Source organism: Elaeis guineensis, chromosome 12 (assembly GCF_000442705.2).
Source record: "Elaeis guineensis isolate ETL-2024a chromosome 12, EG11, whole genome shotgun sequence".
Lineage (NCBI taxonomy): Eukaryota > Viridiplantae > Streptophyta > Magnoliopsida > Arecales > Arecaceae > Elaeis > Elaeis guineensis.
In genome coordinates this window covers 52,755,144-52,767,926 of record NC_026004.2, presented here as the reverse complement: position 1 = coordinate 52,767,926, position 12,783 = coordinate 52,755,144, and the positions used below count along the sequence as shown (strand labels likewise).

The 12,783-nt window shown below is 39.2% G+C and overlaps 1 protein-coding gene across 3 annotated transcripts in view; it reads left to right on the top strand.

The window, feature by feature from the left end:
* The first annotated feature begins 311 nt into the window (after positions 1–311).
* LOC105032661 (uncharacterized) overlaps positions 312–12,783 on the top strand; it is a 53,999-nt gene continuing 41,527 nt past the window's right edge. For 2 of the 3 annotated variants that reach the window (XM_010907168.3, XM_010907169.3), the window contains exon 1: positions 312–584. In XM_010907168.3, coding sequence (XP_010905470.1) covers positions 462–584 — 123 coding nt within the window. In that variant the 5' untranslated portion in view covers positions 312–461. The remainder of the gene's footprint in view (positions 585–12,783) is intronic. The other variant, XM_010907167.2, reaches the window with a different exon arrangement.

Here is a 12,783-nt window from a genome sequence, read left to right as displayed (position 1 = left end):
GCCATGCCGGACTTGGGCCACAGATTAAAAAATTTCAGCCCAACCCGACCTCGTTTTTAGGCACGGCTTTGTAGTCGATAGGGTGTACCTTGCACGATCCATCTCGTGCCGGGCCTGATTGAGTCCCCCACGGTCTAGTCCGTTGCCTATTTTTAGTCCGTTGCCCACCTTTAATTGGGAGGCACGGCCCATCTCATGCCGGGCCGGCCCGGAACCCCTAGCCACAGCCAAGTATACACGCAGGTACGATTGCAAGACTTAACCCGCGTAACCGCAGTCGAGGCTCGAACCGGAATTGGTCCCGCTACGGACGCCCACGTTAATGGGTATGTGGCAAAGAAACCGTGCGAAAGTGTGTGCAACCACGCGTCTAAAATCTGAAGTTGCAGCCCCCCGACCAAGGATCGAACATCTGGTCGTGGTGGTGAGAAAGCGCCGGCAGCAAGCAAGCGGAAGGAGCGATGGGGTTCATGTTCCGAGTGAGGCTGTCGTCCTTCTTCGCGGGCGCCGCGACCGCATCCATCGGGGGTTTCTACCTTCTCTACAAGGACTATATGGTCGCCCATGAAGCTATCTCTCGACAGGTTCCTTCCCTTTGTCTCTCTCTGTCCACCAATTCGATTCTGAGGAAAGTTTTCTTCTTTTTCCCCCTTCTTACCTTCCATTTCTTTTATTGTTTTCTATAGGCATTGTATTATGGGAACTGGGTTAACTTGCCCTAGTTCGGACAGTTAAACATTTACTGCTAAGATTTAGTGCCCTTCCTCTTTCTGGTTAATCCTTTGACCCAATTTCTGCGGAATACTTGGCGGTCTCGAATGAGTTAATCTGTGGGAAATTTTGGTTTCCTCATAGACCTAGGAATGATTAAAAATTTGTAAATGTTATGCTTTGAACATTCCTTTTAATTGCTTCTCCTATGCCACTTTTTTCCTTCAGGCACCATTTTTTATTGCCAAGCAATATGATAGAGGAAAACTTGAGCATAATTATATTAGAACTATATTAGGAATTTGCTTTCAGACTTAGCATGAAGATTTTGGAGGCTATATATGATAGGGTTGTTGATTTTATGATGTAGGAGCAACCCAGGATCCAAACTGGGAAGCAATCGGGAAGTAGGATGGAATTGGGTTGGGATGAAGTTGTTAGGGATGCTTAACGTTCGATTTGCTGTTTCTTCTTATTTGTCATCTTTGGAAAGAGTAACTGTTCACATGGTTCAAATCATTCCGGCAGATTCAACTCCCCCATCTTTTTTTATTTCTTCTTCCTTTCTGTTTTAATAAAAAAGAAATCATTCTCTGTATAACAAGAGAAGAGTGTAACTTATATATATATATTCTTTGTTTTAATATATATGTTTTTCTTCCTTGGAAAGTGTTTTGCTTCTTCTGATGATGTAACTTATGGTTTATTTCATTTGCTTTTTTTTTCCCCAATCATATGGATAGATCAATTGTCACGCCCCCGACTCGAGATCGTGAGTCGGAGGTCATGACAACTGCCGCATACCTATGGAGGACTCTCCCTACAAGTATGCAAGGCATCTCATCACGATATCATAAAGCAACCGAAGACTAAAATTCAAATAATTTATATTCAATTTTATTTTCAAATAATTAAATCAAATATTTTATAAAATAAAATTTCATGATCTTGAATCAAATTCCAATAAATCCTAATCTAAAATAAAATATCAAAGTCTACCTCTACGTCGCTATTCCATATTGAATCTCTGAGTCAGGTTAGATCTTTGAATCTATAAAAATAGTAAAATATAAAGTAATGAACTAGACAGTTCAGTAAGCAATGATTATCTTGGCTAGATAATTTATGTGATAATACAAGTTGCTAATATCAAAATATAATTTATTATTAATCAATGCACAAATGTTATCAAATTCATCTTCAAAACATAAATTCAGTAATGTTAGTATATTTCAAATATTCATATACATATTCATATATCTGATTTTGAAAATCAATTATATTCACAAATCTGATTAAAACAAATGCTACTTAACTCATCAACTTTTCACTATGACCACACTATATCCTATGGCCGGGCCAGAATACCGCACTTATACTCTGTGGTGGGGTCGGAATACCATATTTGTATCTTGTAGCGGGGCCAGAATGCCATACTTATACCCTGTGGTGGGGCCGCAATACCATACTAATACCTTGTGGTAGGGTTGGAATCATAATCATGAGCTTAGAGTGCCAATGCATAACCCCTAATTGGCAAGGTTCAGAATATAGTTAGATTGAGAGCCAAAATCGATTCGTATCAAATTCCTTTCATAGAATAATACATATTTCATAATCAAATCAAAATATGTACATATGATTTCAAATCAATAAATAGTTACGACAATTTTATATCAAATTTTATTCAAAACATATTTTCATGAGATTAGTAATCACATAATTAATATTTATTTGATTTTTAAAATAATATTATATAAATAAAAAATCTAGAGAAGGTACATTATTACTTACGTCACATGCTCTCCAACAAATTCTCAAAATTTCAAAAATTCTCTTTCGAAATCTAATATCTAAAATTATACTTTTATCAATCTTAATCATAATTATTTTAAAATAAAAATCCTAGATCTTCACAAGACTGATTGGTTATGCGGTAGCACTCGACATCCAGTCATTTTAATCGAGGGCATTAAATTGATTAACTACAAATTAAGGATCAAGATAGGATACTAGGATGTAATGGACGATGAAATCTCATGATATTTGGTCCGATCAAGGTGGGGACCGATGAACTGTCCGATGGTCAACGATCAAGATCCCTTTATCAGTATTTATTAAAGCTATTAGAAGGTCTTTCTAAGATCCAAAAAAAATCCCAAAAGAGAGACAATCCAAAGAGACAATTTTAGAAAGAGAAACTAGTAGAAAAAGAAAGTGATATTTTTTAGAGAGAGAAACTGGAGAGAGAAAGTCAGACTTTCTAGAGAGAAAATGGAAGTCTAGGAAGAGAGAAGGGAGAGATAGAATCTCTCTCTTCTCTTTTCTTTTTTCCTTTTCCTTTTCTTTTTTTTTTCCCTTTTTTTTTTTTCTTTTCCTATTTTTCTTCTTCTTCCTCTTTCTTTCTTCTTGTGGCTTCTTTGGCAAAAATAGGAGACTTTTTGGTCCCTCCTTGTTCCACAAACCCGAGGCCATGGTCGGTGCGACGGTGGCTGGCGATAGCTGGGGCTGCTGTGGTGCAACCCAGAGAACCCAGACCGATGGTCGGTGGTGACCACCAACGTCGGAAAACTCCAAAAAAGGTATGGAAACAAGGGGGAAAATAGGGGATCTTTCCTATCTCAATTTTTCGATGAAGCCAGTGGCTAGTGGCGCTGTCTAATGTGATGGGAAGGAGGGAAAAAGAGAGACGGAGGAGGAATGAGACTTACCTTGGGCTCCGGTTGGCTTTCCAACCAAATTTTCGGCAAGCATGATTAAAGGCTTCCGCAAAGAATTTCTAGCGATCCCCTTCAATTTGGATCTCAATTTTGATGGAGAGAAGAGAGAAGACCTCTTCCTTTAAATAGGGCTAGAGGGGAAAAAGGAAGCCGGAAGAATCCGACTTCCATTGAGATTGGGAGTCCATGTTGATGGAGGAAGGAAGACTCCTTCGAGAGTCCTTCCATGGCACTGTTTCCCTAGCACGTGCAGAGCAAGTGATGGCCTTAATTTTTTTAAATTTTTTTATAATGCTTTAAGATCCATGTAGTTTCATATTTGATGGGTTCGGGGTAGCACACCAATATCCATGGAGATCTATTATGATTAAAGGATTTCCTTTTCTTTTTGATTCTTGTTCAAGAGTGTGGGGGTGATTGGCTGTTATGTGACATACGTGATTAGGCACTCACTGTTATTTGGCCAGATGCATTATAGAACATAAAGGAAAGTCATATATTCTGACCAATAAAGGTGGCCTGTGCTTCATGTTGTTTTGTACTTACGAAGCTGTTAAATTGCTGTAACAATTTGTTTTGCAGTGAAATAATTAGCCAATGTTTGACAGGTCCCCTAGGCATAAAAAGCATTTGTGAAAGATGCCTTGTTTGTATCTATTATCTTGCATGCTTTTTTGGTGTACACATACTATGAAAAAGTCCATCAGTATTCTTATTTTAGTCGATGAGTTAAGGCTAAGATGTATAATTTGGAACTGACAGGGCCCTTCAAAATGATTTTTAGCTCCTTTATAGCATGTGTATCTTAAGGCTAGAATAAGGATTCATCAAGCCAACCTCACATAGTTGGGAAGAGGCTAGATTGATTATTATTTATATAGCATGTGCATCATTAGCCACTCTTTTCTTCTTGGAATGTTATGCTTCCCTATTCTCCACTATTCCATCTGTTTCTTTAATTTGTTAACATAAGCAACACATCAAAATGGTTCTTTTTGCCTTCTGACCATGTTACCTACATATTCCTTTCTACCTTGTTACAAAATAATTTCACAATTTAGTAACTGATCTTCCTTCCTTTGTCCTTTGCCAGCCATCTATCCTTGACTAAACCTTGTTCTGATTACTTTGCCTCCTTACTGCCAAATCATATTTGCAAATGCTGCAAGTCAAAGTTGTGCATACAGGATCAAGTAGTTCTTGGCCAAGCACGCTATCATATTAATGGAAAGCTCAAATGTATCAAAGTCCTTCTTGAAATATTTCTAGCTTGAGAAGATTGGGTACTCTTATTTTATTTTTTTTCAAATAAATGTATTTATGCGGTATAAGATAATCAATAAAGATTTTTGACAAAATCTAATTTAATGTTTCAACACGTAAATCTTGCTAAGCAACAATTTCTCAAAGCTCAATCGTGTCATATAGAAGCAACTGCCAACATAGCTGACAGCTTCCATCTATTATGAATATTAGATTGCCTTATCCTAAGGTTTCTTTGGTCCCGTCACTTGTTTAATATTTGCTTCATGCTAGAATGCCTCAAATTAACATACTTTATAACTGAGAACTAGCCCTTCAGACATCCTCCACTCCCATTTTATCTTCATCAGATTATTAGGAAAATTTTTGATTCTTTTAGCGGGACCATTACTGACCACTTGATCGAAATCCCCCAAGTGTATAATTGGAGTTTCATCCACAGAATCCTATTTGTGTTCTTTCTGCAGCATGTCCTTTTCCCTCTCTTTGCCTTTTGTATAAATGCCTCCGTATTTCTTTTCTTAGTTCAGTGTCCCAACTCTCTTTCTTTTCTTTTCTCTTAGACATCTTCTCCTCTTTCCTTTATGGCCTCCTAAACTCTAGGCCCAAGTGAATAAGAGATCTGCTTGCGTTATTGATTAATTGCTCCTGCTGCTTCCTTGATTTTGCTTCTTCTTTTGCTTCTTAGCTGTCCCTCTATTTATAGTGCATGGATGCTAGTACCAAGTCATCACTAAGATCAGTCCTTTGGTGGTGATATATGGAGGTTTGAATTTGTGCAATTTTGAGCAATGGTCCATGTATAGGTCAGGCCTTGGTGGCATGCTCAATTGTGACTTTGTGTCAGGGGTCTGAAATATGGAAACAGCCTCGTCGTTCGAGCGATAAGGTTGCATTCATCTGACCCTCTCCAAATCCTGCAATGGTAGCAGTCATACTAGTATGTCCTTGGGCAATGGTCTGCTTGTGACTGTTTTGTTGCTTTTCCTCATTTATCTTTATTTCATTCTATAATTTAATCGTCTATCATTATTACTTATCATTCCCTTGACCATGCGTTCATTTACTTCGTTGCTTATTATCATTTGATGTTCTTTGTACATGTTCTTATGATAGGTGCATAGCATTGACAATTGGATTTCTACTGCAGGTTGGATTACAACACAAATAAATCTTAGGATTTATGTTCAACACATTAGGTATTCTTTGGTAAATGGAAGTGGTGCTCAACAAAGCATCGGTCATCAAGTAATCTGTTTATCACTTGGTACCAGAAATAGTATATTATAACATTGTACTTTATATAAGAGAATAACCTGCAAAATGAAACATTGGGAGGGCCTGTAGAAAGTATCATGCAGTGCAATAAAAAAGAGGAAAAAGAGAACAAGGAGGAAGTAAAGGATCGAGAAAATAAACAAAAGAAATAGAAGAATATTAGGAGGAAGAACAAGAAGGATGGGAAAAGAAATTTAAAAAGAAAAAGAATACGGGAAAGAATAAATGCAACAAAGGAACGAGACCTGTGGCCTTTCTTTCTTTCACTAGTGTTCTCTATGTACAAATTCTAAAGATCTCAACACAGCTGACCAGCAGTCCCTTCCATTAGATTTAGCAGGCAAGGGGATCCCACTCATGTTAAAAGAATATGAGAAAGAATAACTGCACAAAGGAAGGAGCCCTTTGACCTTTCTTTCTTTCACTAATATTCTCTCTGCACAAATTCTAAAGGTCCCAACAAAGCTGGCCAGGGGGTTTTACTCATGTTAGTTTATATCATTAGGTAAACAGAAGTTAGAACTAATTGCTGAATGAAGTTGGACGTAGATCTTCTGTGGTACCGCGATGCACCGCACCATGGTGCGGTGCATCGCGTGTGCCGTCCATCGTGCTGCACCGTCGATCGCACAATGGACGGCTGTACGTGGTCGCGTGCATGCGCACACACGGTCACGTGCACCATCCATCATGTGATGGATGGCGCGCGCAGTGCACTGCAGAGGATCCGTGTGCGATTGAAGTTCTTCACGATGAGATTAGTCAGTCTTTTTGACTCAAGTAATGACTGCTGACTAGGAAATGAATGACTGACTAATAATCACCAATGTGACAACTGACTGGCCATCTATAATGTCCCTAATTTGAGTTCTGTTAGAATTCGATTGCAGGTTAAAACATTTATTTGATTATGGGATCATCAAAACAAAACTTGTATTGATGTCTACAAGTCCCTGAACACTCAAAGTACTCCTAAATTTGATTAAAACAATAAATAAGACAAATAAAAAATTTATGTGACATTATCTCAAGAAACAAGGCTACTGATTTCCCTTTGGTTGATCCTGACTGCAACAACTTGCTTCTGCTGCAGAGTACTTTTCCATGAATTTACTGCCTTAGGTTACTGGTCTGCCAGCCATCCAAGATTGGAGACTGATGTTCCTTTTTCCAGACATGAAGTATGCATGATACTAGGAAATATTCCTTTTTCCCCAGATGAAATGTGCACGAGAATCTATTGAGTCCAACCATAAGAATTAGGTCCATGATTGTGGTCTTTGGGCTTGTTTGGAGTAGACGTCTATCTCATACCTTGATAATTGTGGTGTAAGTATTGTATCGAATGTTATGTGTTGCTTTCGGACCGTATAGCCATGATTTTCCTAATAAATGGTTTGTGGCTGTCATTGGAATGACATCACAACCTTGAGTTATGCGTTGATCATACAGCCTTTTTTTCTCTCTCTCATCTTCACACCCATCATTGGGCAGGATGTACTGCTCCCATAATAAACTGTTGCAGCCTCATAGCCAATTATGAGAGCTATACTAATTCAGAATGAATACAATCTCAATTATCTTGGAATATTCTCTCTTTTTCCCTGCAAGTATTTTAGAACTGCCTCAAGTGCTTGAAGTTGAGATAAAATCCTGTGACTGTTCTGTTGGAGATCTGTTAGTGCAATAGGAAAGAGGAAAAGGAGAACAACGAGTACAAAATTGAAATATTGACAAGTAGAAAATTAAGAAATAAAAAAGAACTCAAAGAATCTGAAGAAAGAATAAGAGAAAAGGGAAGGAGGCCTGTGATATTTCTTTATGTCACTAATATGATTCTGAAACAGCCAGCCATAGGTCCCTTATTTAACCAGCCAGCTGTTCTGCTGACATTAGAGTACATTAATAAAGAATTAAAAGTTAGATCTAATTGCTGACTGAAATTCTCTACGATGAAACTCATTGGACACAGAAGGACCCCTAACTAGGAAACAAATAACGGACTCATAGTCACCCAACAAGGATGATTGGCCATCTGTAATGTCTCTATTAAGTTAAAGTAGGAAGGGAATCATCTACTGGATTGTTAGGTTCTCAAAGCAAACATATATTGGTGCCCAAAAGCCACTACTCCTCCAAATACACCTAAAGCTTCTTCTGCTCAAAGTTAAGGTTTATTAGACCCTTTTTGTTGGCCTTGGCTGCAGCATTGTTGAGTGGCATCTTGATGCATGGCACTAGGAAACTTTAGGATGCATCAATTTTAATCCCAGAAGCCCCCTTGTCCCCAAATATCTAAATTTTCTCTAATGTCCCAAGTGATATGTAAAAGCATTGCACATGATTTTGATTAATTTAAACCAAGTTTTTAGGAACCGGTACTGAGGCCTGTACCGGTTCTTGATCGGTACAGTATGGTACCGTACCATACTATACCATACCGTTCTGTACCGATAATAAAAAATTCAAAAAAAAATTCCATCCAACGGCTAAAAAAAAATATCAAGCCAAACCGGACCGAACCGGTACCGTACTGCACCGTATCGGACCAAACCGTCTGGTATCGGATGGTTCGGGCCGATACCGTACTGAACCAACCAGTTCGGTCTGGTTCAGGCCATTTTTCGAAAAATCGGTTTGAATCGAATTGGTTTTCTGTGGTACAGTATGGGGTGTACTGGCCGATTTGGGTTAGTACGAAATACCATGACTTAAATCATGTGCAAGCTCTGCAAACTATAAACTACATGTTGAGCAAATATGTTTGGTTTGCAGTTTGCAATTATATTTTGTTTGAATACACACTCTTAAATAAGGATTGTCTAACTGTGCTGAACTGGTCGATTCAGAGTGTACCGAGCTGGACCGATCGGTTTATCGATATGGTTCAACCGATCGAAATTGATTATAAAAGATTGGCTCTATTTGACTTCGATGCCTTGGTCTTTGACCGGCCTCCCTAGCTCTATTCGATGCCCTAATCTTGTTTGAAGCTATCCATCAATGAGACAATGTACGATAATGATGATAGTTGAGTCTCTCTCCCCCCCTCTTTCTCTTTCTCCCCCTCTCTCTCTTTCAATCTATTGCTAGATTCGAGGCTCTTAGGCTTTTTGTTGACGGTCAAAGCTTCTCGACTCTCCCTCTCTTTCCCCCCTTCTCTCTTGGTTCATCACCAAATCGGGGGCTTTTGAAGCTACCATCTATAGTTGAAGCTTCTTGGTTCATCACCAAATCGGGGGCTTTTGAAGCTACCATCTATAGTTGAAGCTTCTTGGCCTTTCCTTCTCCTTCCTCTCCCGCCTCTCCCTCCCTCCTATGCTCTCTTCCTCTCTCTCCTTTGTCCCCCTCTCTCATCCTATTTCAATATGCTTCGGTATGGTACGGTATGGACCAAGATTCGTCATGTTGGAACTAGACCCTGTGTCAGTCGGCTGATGGTATGGTTTGGTATGTCCTCATATCGGATACGAATTGACACGGCAAAGAAAGTAGGGGGAGAAGAAGAACCAGAGAGAGGAAAAGAGAGAGAGGGACAGGAAGGGAGAGGGAGATGTTGCAGGCCACGGAGGCCCTCAGATGACTAGAGGAGTGGGGAATCCAAAAGAACCGAATTGAGAGAGGAAAGGGGAGAGAGAGGGGGGGAAGGGAGGGAGAGGGAGGGAAGGAAAAGGATAGGATGGGGACATCGGCGGAGGTTGGTGGTGGCCGTCAGAGGGTTGCGGAGGCCCGGGTCTCCTTCTTGCCCTTCGCCAACTAAAACAGAGGTGATCGTGAATTCACGATTTTATTTTATTTTTTCCATCTAACAGTGAAGTCAGTAAAAGATTGGTCCACTTCATTATGGGTCAGCAAAATAAAAAAAAGAGATATTAGGTGAAGTCGGCAATGGTGTTGTCGACTTCATCGATATCCAAAAAAAATGTCTGCCCCTATTTCAATTCGGGGATTTCAATATCCATTTCCTCGACGAGCCTTTGACGGTCTCAGATGGACCTCCAAAGGGTCTCTTTCCCTCTCCACTCTCTTTCCCTCGTCTCTCTGTCTCTCTTTTCCTTCTCTTCCTTCTACCTCTCCTTGTTGCTGGTCCTTCGATGGGCATAAAGGCCCTCCAATGGCCTCCGAAGGGTCTCTCTCCCTCTCCCCTCTCCTTCGCTCCACCCTCTCTTTTTGCCTTTCTTTCCTTCAGTGTTCAGAATTTGATGTCGGAACCATACTAGTATGCTACCGGTACAGTTCGACATGTCTTGAACTGCTCGGTTCATGTTTGTTCAGCAAATCTTGGTATGGACTCCTACCATGCTGACCTGGTCATTGGCCAGTACGTCCTCCAATATCAGTTTAGTGAACCTTGCTCTTAAAAGCCATGCCAAGTGCCAAGACTTCTAACTGCTATAACATGGTTTTGATGTGTCGCAAACTATCTCGTAATGTCGCATTGTGTCAAAGTGTCCACCAATGTTGGAACTCCAAAATCCCTAGAAGGTAATGTATAAGGTGTACGGTTGACAAAGTTTTGGTTCTAGTGTGTGAAATGTCCACTTGATAGATTTATGCTTGGTGGGATATTTTATCAGATTGTTAACCAATTCATCATGTGAAAAAGAATTTTATGTTTTAAGGGAAGCCATAAGTGGTACCATGACAAAAGAAAGTTGGAATTTTAAGCTAGATTTTGGATAAACTTTAGAAATTATTACATGAGTAACAATGAAGTGAGCTCTCACATAAACAATGTAAAATGTTCAATCCATTGGAAGTGGTGAGGTGCAAGACAAGCCCCTGTTTCATGTTGCCAAAATGGGGTAAGACATAGTTTATTTTAATTCTCATACTTTACACAAGAGTTGCTTGCATGGTCAAAATCCGTGTTACCTGGACACACATCCAACTCCTAGAATCCATGTTGGATACATCTTTGAGTCAGATACACATTGAATATTTTGGTCAGGGTTCGCCGTATCGAGTCGAACTATCCGGTACGGGGTGTACCGAACTGGACCGGCAGGGTGTCGGTCCGGTTCGGGAGGTTTTTTCAGAAAACCCCTCCGAACCACACCGAATCGCTCGGTTCGGTGCGGTTCCGGTCCATACCGCCCAAAATCGGACGGTATGAAGCGGTTCGGCACCGGTTTGGTGTGAATCGAACCGTGCCGACAACTCCACGTGAAAAAGTGAGGAGGGGGGTGAGGAGAGTGGGGCTTGGGCTATTTTTAAGTAGCAGCCCAGTGCCTAGAGTTCTCTGAGAAGTCTCAGAGAACTCCCAAAGGTGCTTTGGTCTCAATGAAACCGTTGAGACCTCCGAAAAATTAGAAAAAAAAGAGAAAAAATGAAACCGACGAGAAATTAAATGCAGAGTAGATCTTGAGATTGGTATATCAGTTATTGTGCTTTGTACTTAAACATTTAGATACATTTTAATGCATATTTTATATATTTTTTCTTTAATTTTAAGATGACATAGTTGTAATATAATGTAAATAAATATATATTTGAAATTTTGGATCAAGAGTCTTTGTACCGCTACTTAACTCAAAATTGAACCCAAATATGTCAATAATATGCAATATAATGCAATTTTGGGGTTGTATTTATGAATTGTAAACTTGAACACTCAAAAAAAAAAAAACAAAAAGAAAAAAAAATTTGTACCGGTATCGAACCGGTACGCTGAAGCATACCATGTGTCGGTACGATACGGTGTCGGTACCATACCGGTTCGGCACCGGTATGCCGTCCGGTACCGGTACAGGGAACTTTGATTTTAGTATTTATTAATTGCAGTTGTTAGAAAAGTGCTATACAGTTGACAACTCCAACAATTAGTTTGATTTACCATAATAATGTTTAAGCTGAGGCTTTTCTTTATAAATATTGGTCAAGAATGTGCATATCAAAGTAAATTTACAAACTATTATTTTCCTAAAATCCTTAAGGTAACTGGAAAGTTTGCATGATACTTAACAAATAATATTTTTTGATGTTTTCTTTTGTATGATACTTAAAAATTTTTGCAATAGTTGCAAATATTTGTGCTGTAGAATTTCTAGCATGGCAACGAACTTGATTTTTAAGCCTCACTGCCAGTGGCCCACTGGCAATGATAAGCAGCCAATACGAATTGTCCATTCAAAAGAATTTTTGTTTTACTATAGTGATGTAATATTGCAAATTTTTGGTCTGGTAACATATTATAGAAATGATTTTTTTTGTTTTGGAGGGTGCAATTTGCATATCTGAGTGATGCATGTGTGGAACTTCATTTTTGGATAAAGTCCAACATGGGATTAATGTATGGGTTTTGCTTCAAGGAGTGGTGAGGGAGTGATTAATGATGAAGAAAACGTGCTTCAAGGATGAAGCCACACGTGCACCTAATAATAATGGTATTGAAATAGTTTAGGTTAGATAGAAGGTTAGAGAAATATCCGCAATTTACCTTAGTTTGGGGGAGACAAAACTTGAGTCATGAACCATGTAGTTGCCATAAAAATGAAGACCGATGGTTTTGGTAAAAGGTGATTTTAAGCAAAGATGGAGAGAATGTTTCCAATGTTTTGTCCCAATGATGACTTGTGGGGTTGATTAGGTGAAGCTCATTCATTGGATTATGTAAGCATGCATAGACCATTCATGTTGAATGACAACACTTGAAGTTTCAAAGGAAAAAGATGAATGAACGCCAAATGCTTTGATATGCCTTGTTACTGGATCCTGTCAATTGTTGAAACCCTGTTCTTGGCTAGATACTCTGTATAAATTGTGGTGTTTATTGAAAATTTTGGGTTGTTCTACCTATTTAGGTTTTCAC